General features: G+C 45.0%; 2 protein-coding genes across 3 annotated transcripts in view; both read left to right on the top strand.

The window, feature by feature from the left end:
- Positions 1-1,812: 1,812 nt before the first annotated feature.
- LOC142184633 (ficolin-1-B-like) lies at positions 1,813-5,962 on the top strand. The gene is made up of 8 exons (XM_075259638.1): positions 1,813-1,894; positions 2,608-2,712; positions 3,091-3,144; positions 3,609-3,635; positions 3,791-3,918; positions 4,210-4,339; positions 4,804-4,938; positions 5,425-5,962. Exons 1-8 carry the CDS (start codon positions 1,816-1,818, stop codon positions 5,673-5,675), a joined length of 909 nt encoding a protein of 302 aa, XP_075115739.1. The 5' UTR covers positions 1,813-1,815; the 3' UTR covers positions 5,676-5,962.
- Positions 5,963-13,444: 7,482 nt separating this feature from the next.
- LOC142184632 (transmembrane 9 superfamily member 2-like) overlaps positions 13,445-17,087 on the top strand; it is a 30,373-nt gene continuing 26,730 nt past the window's right edge. For both annotated transcript variants that reach the window (XM_075259636.1, XM_075259637.1), the window contains exon 1: positions 13,445-13,683. In XM_075259636.1, the coding sequence (XP_075115737.1) occupies positions 13,546-13,683 (138 nt within the window). In that variant the 5' untranslated portion in view covers positions 13,445-13,545. The remainder of the gene's footprint in view (positions 13,684-17,087) is intronic.

The raw sequence follows: 17,087 nt of genomic DNA, 5'->3' as shown, positions 1-17,087 counted from the left end.
ACTGCTGCCACTCTCACCTTAACACGCTCTTCAAGTGTTGTGGTTGTCACAACCTCATAAGGTGAGAGGCCATCTGGTCTTTATCAACTTTTTTAAATACTTGAATTTACTGACCACTCCCAATACTGCACTTAGTGCGCTCGGTGTCCCCTCTTTGTTTTTATCCTCCTCAGTGATGAGCAGGGCCGTTTTAACACATTGGTGGGCCTAGTGCAAAGGATCCCCCCATCATTTAAACATACCTAGTTCCCCCACCATCATACAACATAATAGAGAGAACTTTTATGAGGGGGAAACTTATTTTTAAGGACAGTTTTTTTTTTTTTTAGGGGGAACTATTGTATATAATGGGAAAACTTGTATTTTTAAGGTGGCTAATATTTTTAACATAACTCTCAACTTTCAAAAGATAGAAAGAGGGACAAATGTGTGGTGTGCTATGCCCCTGCCGCTCTATGCAGTCTTTTGTCACAGACTGTTCAGAAAGCTGCAGGTGTGTCATGTCAACACATTGTGCCTACAGCTTCCGGGACAGGAGCACACAACTCTCTGACCTGTCATAGCTTTCAATTGTTTCGGCATGCATGGCCCACCAATACAGTTGTGAGTGTAGTTGTCCTGGAAAGAAATTCTGGTACATGGATCAGGGGCCTCTACAACCATAGGGCCCAATGCAAGTACACCATTTGCCCTATGGTTAAAGTGGTCCTGGTGCTGAGTCCTGGAATGGAGGACAATCCTCTTCATTTGAGGAGTCCTGGAATGGAGGACTAGCCTCTTGAGTGAGGAGTCCTGGAATGGAGGACAATCCTCTTCATTTGAGGAGTCCTGGAATGGAGGACAATCCTCTTCATTTGAGGAGTCCTGGAATGGAGGACTAGCCTCTTGAGTGAGGAGTCCTGGAATGGAGGTCTCTCCTCTTGAGTGAGGAGTCAAGGAATGGAGGTCTCTCCTCTTGAGTGAGGAGTCCTGGAATGGAGGTCTACCCTCTTCAGTGAGACCTGGAATAGAGGTCTATCTTAGTCATTGATGAGACCTGGAATTGAGATCTATCCTCCTCAGTGATGAGTCCAGAAAGGGAGGACTATACTCTTCAGTTAGGAGTCCTGTAATGGAGGCCTGTCCTCTTTTGTAATGAGCCCTGGAATGGAGGTCTAATCTCTTCAATGAAGTCTCCTGGAATGAAGGTCTATCCTCTCCGGTGAATAGTCCTGGAATAGAGGTCAATCCTCTTCAGAGATGTGTCCTGGAATGGAGGTCTATCCACTTCATTAAAGGGTTCTACCATTGACAACTTTTTTTTGTCGTTGACACGTTGGAATATCCATTTTTCTTGTGGCCGCGGGCATGCGCAATCGGCTCTGCCAGAGGCCTACATGTTTCACCGCCTGCGCCGGAAGAAGACGCTCCAGATGAAGATGGAGGCGGCGCTGGAGAGTTCTCTCGCAGCATTGAGGACACCCCCAGTGCTGTGAGAGAACCCATTTGCATACCGACGAAAAACAGAATTTTAACCGAATGGTGGGGCGAAGAAGACATCTAAAGGTAGGAGAAGAATAGCCTGTCTAAAGGCTATTCCAACGTGTCAACGACAAAAAAAAAGTTTTTAACGGTAGAATCCCTTTAAGCTTTACTGGACAGATCCCACTCAGATAACGTAACTTTTTGAGTATTTTGCAGTATTTTACGGAACTTAATATTGAGAAATAGCAGAGGGCTCGACTGAAGTAGATATTGCAAAATGCAGGAAATTGTTGTTTTGTACAATATAGAAACTGTTTCAACTGGAGTGCTTACAGGTGTAGAGACGCAGCAATGAAAGGGTGTGTGCTACCTGCCGCCTGTCTCCTGCTCTGGCTGAGTGCTATACACTGTGCAGAGGACACCTGTCCTGGTAAGTCACACTCATACCCTTGTATATATCCCCAATATGCTGTGCAGGCCAGATGCAGAATGCCATCTGGTGTTGAGTACTGGTATTGCATGTGACTGCTACTGGTCAGTATCTCCCTTAAAGGGGTATTTCCATCTTAGACATGGATAAAAATGAAAGGAGAGCCATGTATGTGCAGCCACCTCTTCATTCACAGCAAATACAGGGCGGTGGTCCCAATTTTGAGCTCCCAGAGGTGAGATGGACATCTATAAGACATTCCTGTTATATCCACAGGACATAGGAATACCAATTTGAATGGTTTTATAAAGGGTGTGTGCTACTTTAGAGAAGACCTTTCATGTCCTCATATACTGTATATGTGGTTTTATAAACCACTTGAAAGCCAAGAGTGCGCTGCATTCAGTGAACTGTTGGCTTTCCCAGCATGTGCTTGTTGGAGGAAATATTGGCACCGATATCTCTCCACTGTCAGAAGGAGGCTGCTCATAGCTCAGCATCATTGTGGGGCTGTGAGGAACGCCCCCCACCTGATTAGACTCGTCCATAGACTTGTACTGGGGGAGGGGGGGCTTCTTCACAGCTCAGCGATGACGCTTCTGACAGTGGGGAGATATCATTACCTTAATTAACAGCACAGATATTTCTTTCAGAGGGGCACATAATGGGAAAGCTGACTTGATTAAGTTAAGTAACTTTCCTTTCCTTCCCAGATGTAAAGGTAATTGGGGTTGGAGGATCAGACAAGCTGACCATTTTAAGAGGATGTCCAGGAACACCCGGTGCCCCCGGACCTCCAGGGGTTGCTGGTCCTCAAGGTATTACGTTTTGTTTTATAGTGTACCTGAGTGTATAACTTTTCAGGATCAGCTGCCAGGTACTGTGTAACATGACATGCATCCTGCAGTTTTAACAGTTCTCCCCTCTGTTGGCTCCATCTCTAATTTACAGTTCTCCCTTAGCTGGTGGCGGGAGACTAGATGATATGTCTCCTGTGGACAGCACATGGAGAAAACAGGAGATCCTGCTCCATGACTCTATCCTTCAGATGCAGCAGCATATAGGACATTATAGTGAAGTGCTGAGCAGTGATTATGTATATAGCACATGTCACCAGACAGAAAGGATTTTTTGTATGTGCTTGTACTATGGATGTATCCAAGAAGAGAATAACATTTAATTTATTATATCCATAGGAGAAAGAGGGAATCCAGGAATCCCAGGGAAGGCGGGGCCACAGGGAGCGAAAGGTATAAATCTAATAATACTGTTTGATACCACGGTGTATACAGGTAACACTGTATATGTAGTGATATAGTATAGTCTGGGTATCTCCTGTATATGATATATATGTACAGCTGGTATAAGTTATACATCTTCTTGTATATAGTGATAAGGACCATGCTGGTATAACCTGGGCATCTCCTGTATATGATTATATATATACAGCTGGTATATCCTGGGCATCTCCTGTATATGATTATATTTATACAACTGGTATATCCTGGGCATCTCCTGTATATGATTATATATATATATACAGCTGGTATACGTTATACAGCTTCTTGTATATAGTGATAAGCCCCATGCTGGTATAACCTGGGCATCTCCTGTATATGATTATATATATATATACAGCTGGCATAACCTGGGCATCTCCTTTATATAAGTATATATGTGCATCTGATGTAAAATCTCTCTATTTTCTCTTTAGGGGACCCTGGAGTTTGTGGTCAGCGTTGTAAGTTTTGAGATTTATATTAATTTTCAGTTTGATTTTGAGAATCAAATTGATCTTCAGGATTTTTGATAATTCTAATATTAATAAACAATTTGTGTAATTTTCTCATATATATTTTTGACATTTACTTTAATCTTTTGATGATTTATTTTCAGCCGCCCAGAACTGTAAGGAACTGCTGGAGCAGGGTCAGTCTCTTAGTGGCTGGTACACCATCTATCCACCAGGTGGCGCTCCTCTGACTGTGCTGTGTGACATGGATACTGATGGAGGCGGCTGGATTGTAAGTCTCCTTTAGCTCTTTCTTACTTTTTTAGGTTTTCGGCGATTTTACAGTCGTTCAATTTTCCCAATACACTGAAGAGCGAATTGACCTGGTTATGCATCTATATATCTCTGTATAACATGGCTGATTTACAATTCAGGGCTCTAGAAAAGCTGAGTGAGATTTCCCGGGGGCAGCCACATTGGCAGTAATATTATTTCTCTGTATCTGGGCGAGCTGAGTGATACTTAGACGTTGATATTTTGTTTGAGGACATGCTGGTATAAATGGAGGCTTTTCTTCTGGTAGGTTTTCCAGAGGCGCATGGACGGTTCTGTGGATTTTTACAGGGAATGGAACGCTTATAAGATGGGATTCGGAAGTCGCAGCGGTGAATTCTGGCTGGGGAATGACAACATTCACCGCCTGACTGCATCAGGTAATTGCAGAGCTAACGTCTTTTCTGTCTGGATTGCAGTACACTGCACATAGGCGCCACTTATCCCACTGATGCTACTGCTTCAAAGTGATAACCGGCACCCATTTGTAAAGATTTCATTTGATATACTTCTTATAATTCATACATAATAGGTTTGGGGGGGTTAAATATTGAAATATTTCCCTCTTGGACTCTGTAAGAGTATGCAAGTCTGTAATAAAGTTATGGAACCCGACCACGGTACGCTAGGGGTGAGATATTTATATCCCAATCAATGGCCATGACCACGTTGCTCACCCTCTGTGTCTAGGCCAGGGCTGATCTCCCAGCAAAAGTCTGTGACCTTACAGGGCTCATTGATCCCAGACACTGATGCTCAGCACTCTACACATTGGTACATAGCAGTGATTGCCCAGAGAACCCCTTTAATTCCTCATCACCCGCCTCGCCCTCTTGTCTTTCAGGGAAGGTTCAGCTTCGAGTTGACTTAAAGGATTTGGCGAACATTCACACTTACGCCTTGTACAGCGATTTCGGAGTGTCCAGTGAGGCGCAGAACTACACGCTGGGTCCTGTCCAATTCTTGGTGGGATCTGCAGGTTAGTATGAATGCATCACAGATGATAAAGGGAATGATATGGCGTCTGCCACCCAGCTTTCCTACAATCCTGAATGGTTAGGGTTTGAGTAGTGAACTCAACGGGAGTTCTAAATCTTTATGCAGTGAGCACCCCCTAGTGGTGATTCAGGCAGCCCATATGCCACTGTGCTAGACATGCTGGGACTTTTGCAGATCCTGTCTTCCATTCACAGGTCATATACAATGACATGACAGGACGGCTACCCCTTACCTGAATCACCACTAGGGGGCACTCATTGCTTATAGTTGCATACAGTTCTAATAAATTCAATAATGAAACAATAAGGACTTTGGGAAAGCTGAGTGATAGCCTCTGAAGAGCTGTAATGGCTCCAAAACCACATAGATTTCTTGCCTTGTGCAGTAGTTTGCTATTGGGAGTTGCAGTCTCGCTGCAGGTTGCAGATCACTCCATGTAGTAACCCCATCATCCTGCCTCTTTCAGGGGACTCTCTATCCATGCACAAGAATAACAAGTTTTCCACCAAAGACATGGACAATGACAGAGTTCCGCATAACTGCGCTAAGACGTACAGCGGGGCCTGGTGGTACAACGACTGTCACAAGTCCAACCTGAACGGGCTGTACCTGAGGGGAAACCACAGCAGCTACGCCAATGGGGTGAACTGGTTTTCGGGGAAAGGCTATAAATACTCTTACCAAGTGTCCGAAATGAAAATCCGCCCTCAGCTCTGAGACCGACTGTCACTGGAGAAATATAATCGCATTTGTGGCCTCAGATTGGTTGATACAGACTCCATGGCCTCTGTAATATCTGAGACTCCTAATGTCTTGCTCATACCTTTAGGACCTACAAGGACTTGCCGACCACATGATGCTACAGGCAGTCCTGGTGTCACGGGATCTACAAGTTATTCTGGTCAAGGTTCTACATAGGTTCAATAAAGCTGTGCTGGATCCTCCAAGCCTACATTTTGGGGTGTCTGCCTGTCTATTACAAGTAAGTCGGCTCAGATGTCATATACTGCTATAAGATCGGAGTCATCTGTGGTATTTGTCGCCAGTTGTCAGTCTTCAATTAAAGCTCATTTGTTCCATTTTTTTAATGAGTTTTGTTTTTATGGTGTTCTCTATGCACTAAGAATAACATGTACAGTGTTGGCCAAAAGTATTGGCACCCCTGCAGTTCTGTCAGATAATACTCAGTTTCTTCCAGAAAATGATTGCAAGCACAAACTCTTTGGTAATATCTTCAGTTATTTTGCTTGCAATGAAAAAACACAAAAGAGAATGAAAAAAAAGTCAAATCATTGATCATTTTACACAAAACTCCAAAACTGGTCCGGACAGAAGTATTGGCGCCCTCAGCCTAATACTTGGTAGCACAACCTTTAGACACAATAACTGCGCACAACCGCTTCCGGTAACCAGCAATGAGTTTCTTACAAGGCTCTGCTGGAATTTTAGACCATTCTTCTTTGGCAAACTGCTCCAGGTCCCCCCTGAGATGTGAAGGGGGCCTTCTCCAAACTGCCACCAAGAGATCTCTCCCCCTCCCCCACAGGTGTTCTATAGGATTCAGGGCTGGACTCATTGCTGCCACTTTACAAGTCTCCAGGGCTTTCTCTCACCACCATGTTCTAGTGCTGACCTGAAGTGTGTTTTGGGTCCTTGTCCTGCTGGAAGACCCCTGAGGGAGACCCAGCTTTCTCACACTGGGCCCTACATTATGCTGCACAATGTGTTGGTAGTCTTCAGACTTCATAATGCCATGCACACGGTCAAGCAGTCCAGTGCCAGAGGCAGCAAAGCAACCCCAAAACATCAGGGACCTCCGCCATGTCTGACTGTAGGGACCGTGTTCTTTTCTTTGAAGGCCTCTTTTTTTTTTCTCATCTGACCAGAGAACATTCTTCCAGAACGGTTTTGGCTTTCTCAGGTAAGTTTTGGCAAACTCCAGCCTGGCTTTTTTCTATCTCTGGGTAAGAAGTGGGGTCTTCCTGGGTCTCCTACCATACAGTCCCTTCTCATTCAGACGCTGACGCTGGATAGTACGGGGTGACACTGTTGTACCCTCGGACTGCAGGGCAGCTTGGACTTGTTTGGATGTTAGTCGAGGTTCTTTATCCGCCATCCGCACAATCTTGCGGTGAAATCTCTCGTCAATGTTTCTTTTGCGTCCACATCTAGGGAGGTTAGCCACAGGGCCATGGGCTTTACACTTCTTGATGACACTGCGCACGGTAGACACAGGAACATTCAGGTCTTTGGAGATGGACTTGTATCCTTGAGATTGCTCATGCTTCCTCACAATTTTGCTTCTCAAGTCCTCAGACAGTTCTTTGGTCTTCTTTCTTTTCTCCATGCTCAATGTGGTCACACAAGGACACAGGACAGAGGTGGAGTCAACTTTAATCCATTTCAACTGGCTGCAAGTGTGATTTAGTTATTGCCACCACCTGTTAGGTGCCTCAGGTAAGTAACAGGTGCTGTTAATTACACAAATTAGAGACGCATCACATGATTTTTCAAACAGTGCCAATACTTTTGTCCACCCCCTTTTTTATGTTTGGTCTGGAATTATATCCAATTTGGCTTTTTGACAATTCTTTTTGTGGTTTTCCATTGAAGACAAATTAAATGAAGATAATAATACCAAAGAGTTTGTGATTGCAATCATTTTCTGGAAGAAACCGAGTATTATCTGACAGAACTGCAGGGGTGCCAATACTTTTGGCTAACACTGTACTATAAGAACGATCACACTATAGAGCTGTGTACTGTAGGAGCAGTAATATATACTGTAAAAGCAATCATACTATGGAGCTGTATACTGTAAGTGCGGTCATAATATACACTATATACTGTAACAGAGGTCACACTACACTCACCGGCCACTTTATTAGGTACACCTGTCCAACTGCTCGTTAACACTTAATTTCTAATCAGCCAATCACATGGCGGCAACTCAGTGCATTTAGGCATGTAGACATGGTCAAGACAATCTCCTGCACTTCAAACCGAGCATCAGTATGGGGAAGAAAGGTGATTTGAGTGCCTTTGAACGTGGCATGGTTGTTGGTGCCAGAAGGGCTGGTCTGAGTATTTCAGAAACTGCTGATCTACTGGGATTTTCACGCACAACCATCTCTAGGGTTTACAGAGAATGGTCCGAAAAAGAAAAAACATCCAGTGAGCGGCAGTTCTGTGGGCGGAAATGCGTTGTTGATGCCAGAGGTCAGAGGAGAATGGCCAGACTGGTTCGAGCTGATAGAAAGGCAACAGTGACTCAAATAGCCACCCGTTACAACCAAGGTAGCCAGAAGAGCATCTCTGAACGCACAGTACGTCGAACTTTGAGGCAGATGGGCTACAGCAGCAGAAGACCACACCGGGTGCCACTCCTTTCAGCTAAGAACAGGAAACTGAGGCTACAATTTGCACAAGCTCATCGAAATTGGACAATTGAAGATTGGAAAAACGTTGCCTGGTCTGATGAGTCTCGATTTCTGCTGCGACATTCGGATGGTAGGGTCAGAATTTGGCGTCAATAACATGAAAGCATGGATCCATCCTGCCTTGTATCGGTAACGGTTCAGGCTGGTGGTGGTGGTGTCATGGTGTGGGGAATATTTTCTTGGCACTCTTTGGGCCCCTTGGTACCAATTGAGCATCGTTGCAACGCCAAAGCCTACCTGAGTATTGTTGCTGACCATGTCCATCCCTTTATGACCACAATGTACCCAACATCTGATGGCTACTTTCAGCAGGATAATGCAATGCCATGTCATAAAGCTGGAATCATCTCAGACTGGTTTCTTGAACATGACAATGAGTTCACTGTACTCCAATGGCCTCCACAGTCACCAGATCTCAATCCAATAGAGCATCTTTGGGATGTGGTGGAACGGGAGATTCGCATCATGGATGTGCAGCCGACAAATCTGCGGCAACTGTGTGATGCCATCATGTCAATATGGACCAAAATCTCTGAGGAATGCTTCCAGCACCTTGTTGAATCTATGCCACGAAGAATTGAGGCAGTTCTGAAGGCAAAAGGGGGTCCAACCCGTTACTAGCATGGTGTACCTAATAAAGTGGCCGGTGAGTGTATATATATACTGTATAATGTAAGAGTGGTCTAACTATAAAGCTGTATACTATAAGACTGGTCACGTTATGGAGCAGTATACTGTAAGAGAGGTCACAATATAGAGCTTTATTATTTTCTGCTTTTTGGTTAGTCATTCACAATATTTTGTTGAACTATTTGTTTTTTTCCATCCCTTGTGGATGTTGGGGATCCCTGTTGCTCACAACATCTCCGATTTGCATGACTTCCTGCATTGTCATCACTCCCAATGACCATTGGAGTCGACAACAGACATTTGCTCGGTGTACCATTTGATTGCTAATCAATGTATTTTGTAACATTCTCTGTCAAACTTCCAATATCATCCGTCTACCTGGTGCTGTGTCAGCATTTGTGTCGATCTTCAGTAAAAGATATAAAGTGTTGGACTCAAAGGCCTAGGGTCCACCATAGGAACTTGTTCTAGGGGCCCTCCCAACGGTTCCCATGTACTGAGTACTCGCGCTGCGCATTACTTTTTTTCCCTGTATCACAATCCCCAATAGCGCCATGGCTAGTTCATGTACAGTACTGTATGCAGATGAAGTACTAAACATATACGCAAGATTTAATGAAGCAGCTGTAATGCAGGCATACCACGCAGGGCTACCATCAGGAACTTGAGGGCCCACCTCCATGCCAATGTACCTTACAGTCTCCTGTTAGGTGGCCCTCACACAGTATACTGTATATAATGACCCCCAATGCTTCTCACATAATATAAAGCTCTTAAGCCGTTTCCGTCATGTGAACTAGCCCTAAAAAGTACACCTGGCTCCGCAAAATAAGACGCCCTATGCCTCCCCGTACACAGAAATATGGGTCTCAGAATATCCTTTTAGAATTTTTTTTTTTTTTTGCAAAGTTTTAGATTCTTGTTAAGGTTAAAATGTAAATAAAAGTATATAAATTTGGCATCCCGGGAATTGTATCGAAACATAGAATACAGGTGACGTCATTCTGGCTGCAGAGTAAACGCCATGAAAACCGCAACAAGTCGCACAAATGCACTTTTTTTTTTCCAATTCTCCCCATTTTGAATTTTTTCGATACCATTATGAAGAACAATTAGTCCCGCAAACATTAATATGGCTCTGTGAACAGAAAGATATAAACGTTATGGATAGGGTTGAGCGATCGGCATCGGAAATGTTCGTATTCCGATCGACGATCGAGTAAATTTCACGATTGCGATCGGAATGCCGATCCCGATCTTTTCCGTTGGGTTCGAGGTCGGAGGTTATTTCCCACAATGCTTGGCTACTGGCCAATAATTGTGGGAAAAGCTATAGTATCTAGAGATGAGCGAGTACTATTCAAAACTCCCGTTTCGAATAGTACGCGCCCATAGGAATGAAAGGAAGCGTCCGGCACACAGACTTTGCCAGTATCCGGCCGCTTAACCCCCTGGATGCCGGCTGCGTCCATTCATTTCTATGGGAGTTTCGAATAGTACTCGCTCATCTACTCTTCTGTTTCCTCCCTGCTGTGCCGTATACTCAGCTCTGCTACATCTCAGACGTAGCAGAGCTGAGTATACGGTAAAACAGGGACAAAGCAGAAGAGTGTCAGGCTGCGGTAAATCACTCTGTGCTGCACTGCTGTGAGGACGACGAGGCACTCGCCATATAATAAGCCATGGCTGAAGTTCGCGAGTACATCTGAGATGTAGCAGAGCTGAGTATACAGTAAAGCAGGGACGAAGCAGAAGAATAGGTAGACAAGTCAATGTACAGTTATGGAGATGTAGCAGAGTCCAGTATATGACACAGCAGGGAGGAAACAGAAGAGTAGATAGTATCTATCGACTCGCGAACTTCACCAATGGCTTATTATATGGCGAGTGCCTCGTCGTCCTCACATAGTGATTGAAAAACAATGTTTTTTGGCCATTTAAGTGTTCCCTTGCTCTTTCTATGCATTCTAAGAACTTGTATGTATTTTTTGGTAACTTTGTATAGCTTTTGAAAACGATCTTAGAAAAAAAAAACCCATTGACTTGCATTAGGATCGGAATTGGGATCAAGTTCGAATGAAAAATGACCGGAAATCGGATTTCAAAATCAATCCTGAAATCTCAAGATCGGCTCAACCCTACTTATGGGGTTTGGGAGGCAAGGAGTCAAAAACAAAAATTGAAAAATGTCACCAGCATGAAGGGGATAGTTAATGTATATTTAACTACTGCCGGACCAACCGTTGGGTCTTTACATCTAGAACAGTGATGGCGAACCTTTTAGAGACTGTCTGCTCCCTGCCACACACAGTATTATATGCTCCTCAATACACATCCTCCCCGTCTTATATGCTCCTCAGTACGTATCCTCTCAGTATTATATGCTCTTTAGTATGCCCCCCAGTATTATAAGCTCTTTAGTATGGCCCCCCAGTATTATATGCTCTTTAGTACACCCCCCAGTATTATATTCTCTTTAGTACACCCCCCAGTATTATAAGCTCTTTAGTATGCCCCCAGTATTATAAGCTCTTTAGTACGCCCCCCCCAGTATATGCTCTTTAGTACACCCCCAGTATTATAAGCTCTTTAGTACGCCCCCCCAGTATATGCTCTTTAGTACACCCCCCAGTATTATAAGCTCTTTAGTACGCCCCCCCAGTATATGCTCTTTAGTATGCCCCCAGTATTATAAGCTCTTTAGTACGCCCCCCAGTATTATATGCTCCTTAGTACGCCCCCCACAGTATTATATGCTCTTTAGTACGCCCCCCCCAGTATTATATGCTCTTTAGTACACCCCCCAGTATTACAAGCTCTCCAGTACGCCCCCCCCAGTATTATAAGCTCTTTAGCATGCCCCCCCCCCCAGCATTATATGCTCTTTAGTGTAATATACACACTCAGCCACGGGCAGCCACACACTCTCATACTCACCCATGAAGAGCCACTGGCGTCCACCTCCTTTTCACTGCGGGCGCTGATGACGTCCTTACGCCAACGTCGGGGTCAAACTCTGCGATCCGCGGCCTACAATGACAGCTTTCAGCTGTATGTGCAGCGCTCAAACAGCACTGGGGGCATCCCCAATGCTGCGAGAGAACTCTCCAGCACCGCTTCTATCTTCATCTGGAATGGCTTCTCTTCGCGTCTTCTTCCGGTGCTGGGTTCAAATTGCGCATGCCCGCCACAAGAAAATGGCCGCGTAAGCACCCATTTTCTTGTGGCTGGCGGGCCTTGCCTGAGGCCTAGAAGTTTGAACCCAACGCCAGAAGAAGACGCGAAGAGAGGCTGTTCCAGACCAAGATGGAGGCGTCGCTGAAGAGTTCTCTTGCAGCATTGGGAACCTCACCAGTGCTGTTTGAGCGCTGGTGACCACCCCCAGTGCTGCGAAAGAACTCATTTGCATACTGACAAAAACCAGGATTTATACTGAACGGCAGCGCGGAGAAGACATCTAAAGGTAGGAGAAGAAGAGGCTTTCTTAAGGCTAGTCCGACGTAGTAGGCAGGAAAAATACAATTTTAATGATAGAATCTAGAGATGAGCGAGTACTGTTCGGATCAGCCGATCCGAACAGCACGCTCCATAGAAATGAATGGATGCATCTGGTACTTCCGCTTGGACGTAGCCGGCGCGCTTAACCCCTCGCGTGCCAACTACATCCATTCATTTCTATGCGAGCGTGCTGTTCGGATCGGCTGATCCGTACAGTACTCGCTCATCTCTAATAGAATCCCTTTAAATCTACCAGCCCCAGTTACAGGGGGAAAAAAAGTGATCAGCTGTCCCCATAGGTCTATTATGACCTTATGCGGGCCCAAGAAAAAAAATGAATAGAAAAGAAAAAAGTAAATAAAACAATTAAAAAAATAAATAAAATAATCTGGACGCCCTTATTACAGGTTCTAGCCCCACCCCCGACACCATACAAAATAAAAATTATCATAACGGAGAAGAAAAAATATTTTATAATGTTTTTTAGTGCTATTAAATAAATTGCGCTATTAAATTTTTTTAAAAAAGGGAAAACCAGCCAGGATTTTCCTCCTCTTTTCTTAATATTTTACCAGATTTAAAACAATTAAAACATAAAAATAAAGCCCTGCGTATCACCGAAAAATGACACAGAAATTAGATGAATAATACGAATGATAAAAATGATAAAAAAACACCACACATTGCTCCTGAACCACAAATTGGTCCAGTAGTGAACTGGTTAAAAAAAACAAACCCAAAAAACCCCAAACCATCGCATCGCGCGACTAATGTCGCTGGTCGCTGTGTGTATTACAGGACGGAGTCGCCGACACAGTATAGTGTGAGAGAACAGGAAGTAAAGCCTACCCTAGAAGCCACGCCTCCCGCCACAAGCGTGCTTGGGAACTCGTGGACGCGCACGCTACGGCCTGACGTCACACCTTACGTAGTAGAGCCGGATACCTAGCAGCGGTGCGGCGTCACGGGGTAACTACCGTCATCATCTGCCTGTGTGTACGCTCGGCCGGAGGAGCAGGATGGAGGTGATGTCAGGGCGGCGGGCGCCGGCAGTGCTCGCGCTTCTCCTGTGTACCGGCTGCTGCTCGGCCTTCTATCTCCCGGGTCTGGCTCCTGTAAGTTTCTGTGAGGAGGGAAAAGAGAAGCCGAACTGCAAGGTGAGTTCGGGAGTGGAGGGCGGGGCCTGCTCGGTCAGGTGATGTCTGTGGCTGCTAGAGAGGGTGACAGCTTGTCAGAGACGACACCAGTACCAGGCTAGGTTGTGGGACTACAACTCCCAGGATGCACACCGGCCATAGAAGTGGATGGAGTAAGCTGAGCAATGTAGCTGCACAGCAGAGGTGCTGGCTCATGCTCTGCTCTGTGACCACGTAGGTGGCTCTCCGATTACACTATGGCCTCCCTGTTACTTGTGTCACCCTCATAGCCGCAGCCTCTGGGCCGAGGACTCTTCTGTTACTAGTCCTTGTACTCTGGCCAGGCGGCCACTTTGCCCGTGACACACTGTGCAACCAATCATCTCCAGATCGTGCTGACTTCCTTGAAGATAATGGATCTGAATGTGGTCACGTTGAAAGTTGTTCTGTCCATGACCCAAAAAATCCATTAGGTTTTGATTTGTTGCAACTTATTGTGACCTCGTTTGGATCGCAGCATGAGCATGTTACTGGCGAGGAAGGCAGCGCTACCCTGCAGGCTGTAGTCACACTAGGTTTGTCACGGCCAAAGTCATTGGGTATCTCTAGCCTAAATTTATTTATTTTTTAAATAAAAAAACCCCCCAAATTATTGAACTGTATTGGAGTGATAGTAATAATAATACATTTATATAGCGCCAACATATTCCACAGCGCTGTACAATTTGTAGGGTTCAAATACAGACAGAAAGTTACATTACAAAGAAAGTCGTTTCACACAATGGGACTGAGGGCCCTGCTCACAAGAGCTTACAATCTAAGACAGTATGACGTCAGTAGTCGTTGGGCACCCTATGGCGTATTGTGTACCATGTGACCGCAGTTGTTACTTAATTTTTCCCGGTAGATGTCAGTGAAAGTGTCCCTGCCGGCTGTGGATATTACACAGATTATTTATTACTTATGCGCAAGGCGGTGGGCCTGATAGGCGAAACCACCAAGTTGGTCCAGATTTCACCGCTCTTATAGGAGCCTGTATTTAGGCAATGTTCACACTGCTTTCATTAAAGTCTGTTCTGTTCCACCATAAGATCAGACTGAAACACACTGACAGAATGACTGTAATCTCTGTAGTGTGTGTGGAGGGGGAGGCTTGGTGAATGCAATATTCTATATTATTATCTATATCAGGGGTAGGGAACGTATGGCTCTCCAGCTGTTGCAAAACTACAACTCCCAGCATGCATACTGGCTCTGCTGTTCTTGGAACTCCCATGGAAGTGAATGGAGCATGCTGGGAGTTGTAGTTTCACAGCAGCTGGAGAGCCGAAGGTTCCTTACCCCTGATCTATATTAACCTATTTTACATTGTTCATAGAAAACAAGGTCTGAAGCCAGGAAAATCCACACACATTGGTATGCACAGAGGTAGCTGTTGCCAAAGGGGGGCGCCAATATCTGTAACTCCAGTTTTATATAACATAAACCAGTGGCATATGTAAGATGAGACTCTCACCTTTCAGGTACTATTGAAGACCTAGCTATGAGGAGGAAGTAGTGAAATACACAGGCAGGGATTTGATCTTTATAAGCTGCAGTTCATGTTCTAGATGGTATAAAACTGGATATACAGCTATTTTCAGGGCCCTCCCCCATTGGCAACAGTTATGTCTGTATGTACTGTCAATACACTGTGCGGACAGGTAGACCCTCCCTTTATGGCATAGTTAGATCATTGTTAGCTTGAACTTTGAGCCTATTTTTCTACTAAGGAAGCGTTCACACTACCGTCGGTGTCCGACAGCTAGTGTCCGTTCAAAATCTTGTGCGGACATCAGCATCGGACACTAGCTGTGTCTGTGACATTTTACATTGATTTAAATGGACATCGGGTGCATTCTTTTACAGTCCGTGTCTGTCCTTAACTCTCCGTTCCCAAAGATGTCCGACTTTGCAAGCGAACAGAAAAAACCTACATGTTGGGTTTTGCTGTCCGCTTAAAAAGTTGGACATCTTTGGGAACGGACACTTAAGTGTCCGCTGCTAGTGTCTGCACAAGATTTTGAACGGACATTAGCAGCGGACACTAGCTGTCGGACACTGACGGTAGTGTGAACGCCCCCTAACAGGAAGTAAAATGGGATAATAAAGTGTAGGGACAAAAATGTTCATCAGTGCGCCTCCTTCCCCCACGATGATAACAAAAAAGTGAAATGGTGCTTAGTCTCTCTCCAAAGTGCATGTGTATGGAGGGGTTACTGTAAGGAATCTCAGTATTAATAAGCAGTCCAGTGTATCTGTAGCCTGTTCTGATATTTAGTCGATATAAACACTACATCTTCTGGGCTTTAGAGTTCACTGGGCAGAAACTCAATTCCTTGGACCTGCCATCACCAGCCCTTCAGAATGTGACTCTAAGCAGAAGACGCTCACAGCTCCATAGGGCAGCGCAGGCCACGTTGTTTCTCGGCTGCTGGCACACTTTCACCCTGATACTATCTCATGACGTGTCTCAAGGACCTTATCTGTAATCTTGCTGGTACCAGGGAGATCAAAGTGTATGGAGTAAGTGATGACTTGACTTCCAGGATGGGTGTGTATACGTACTCCTTAGAGCAGTTGGACTTCACTTCTATACGGGATGAGGTTATATAGGTTTATTACAGAAATAATAGTGGCTCATAAATTTCCTGCCCTCTGAGACAGGTTATTATAGTTATGTCATCTCTTAGGGTGAGTTCACACGGAGTAAAGTGCCGCGTGATGTGGCGCTATTTTTTTAAAATCACGGCCGCAAAATAGCGCCGCGTATACGATCCCAGTTCCCATTGAAATCAATGGGAGCGTGAACGGCCCGCAAAAGCTCACGCGGCGTCTACGTGCCACATCACGCGGCACTTTACTCCGTGTGAACTCACCCTTACTGTTTGCATTGGCATTACATTTTTAGTGTCAATTCATATGGCCGTGTGCAGATCGGATAACACGATCCTTGTGACTGCTGCTATGAACCAGCCATGGCTCAGTGATCTATAATACTGTGACTTCCAGCCTGTCCTGTACTCGGCCTCATAGTAGAGCTGTGGTCTGGTTGGAACCCGCCATATCCTACATCTGTCATTCAGTGAGTTTGCTTCAGCTCTGTCTGATTTGGTCCTTGCCTTGTGCTGCTTATTCTACTTCACACACACACCAGTTCCCTTTGGGTGCAGCGGTCAGGTTTGTGTTTATGGAATGCTAACTCGGTTTTTATTTCCGTCTCTGTATTAGTATTCCTAAACTTGGGTGACAGTGACATGAGATGGTTTATAACTGTTCATATATAACTGCATAGTGGTGGTTCCTGGGAATACTATGCTCTGCCGGCCTAGCTATAGGCACTGAAGTACAAAGGAAAGTAAATTCCGATAAATGATACAACGTAC

The sequence above is a fragment of the Leptodactylus fuscus genome, chromosome 11, assembly GCF_031893055.1.
Source record: "Leptodactylus fuscus isolate aLepFus1 chromosome 11, aLepFus1.hap2, whole genome shotgun sequence".
In the NCBI taxonomy this organism is placed as follows: domain Eukaryota; kingdom Metazoa; phylum Chordata; class Amphibia; order Anura; family Leptodactylidae; genus Leptodactylus; species Leptodactylus fuscus.
Note: the sequence above shows the minus strand (reverse complement) of the source record. Positions and strands in the feature narration are given on the sequence as shown.

Excerpts from the sequence above, each read along its gene's own strand:
- LOC142184633 (XM_075259638.1), top strand. The coding sequence starts at position 1,816 with ATGAAAGGGTGTGTGCTACCTGCCGCCTGTCTCCTGCTCTGGCTGAGT. Across the intron at positions 4,340-4,803 it reads TCACCGCCTGACTGCATCAG|GGAAGGTTCAGCTTCGAGTT; the intron begins GTAATTGCAGAG and ends CTTGTCTTTCAG. Across the intron at positions 4,939-5,424 it reads ATTCTTGGTGGGATCTGCAG|GGGACTCTCTATCCATGCAC; the intron begins GTTAGTATGAAT and ends TGCCTCTTTCAG.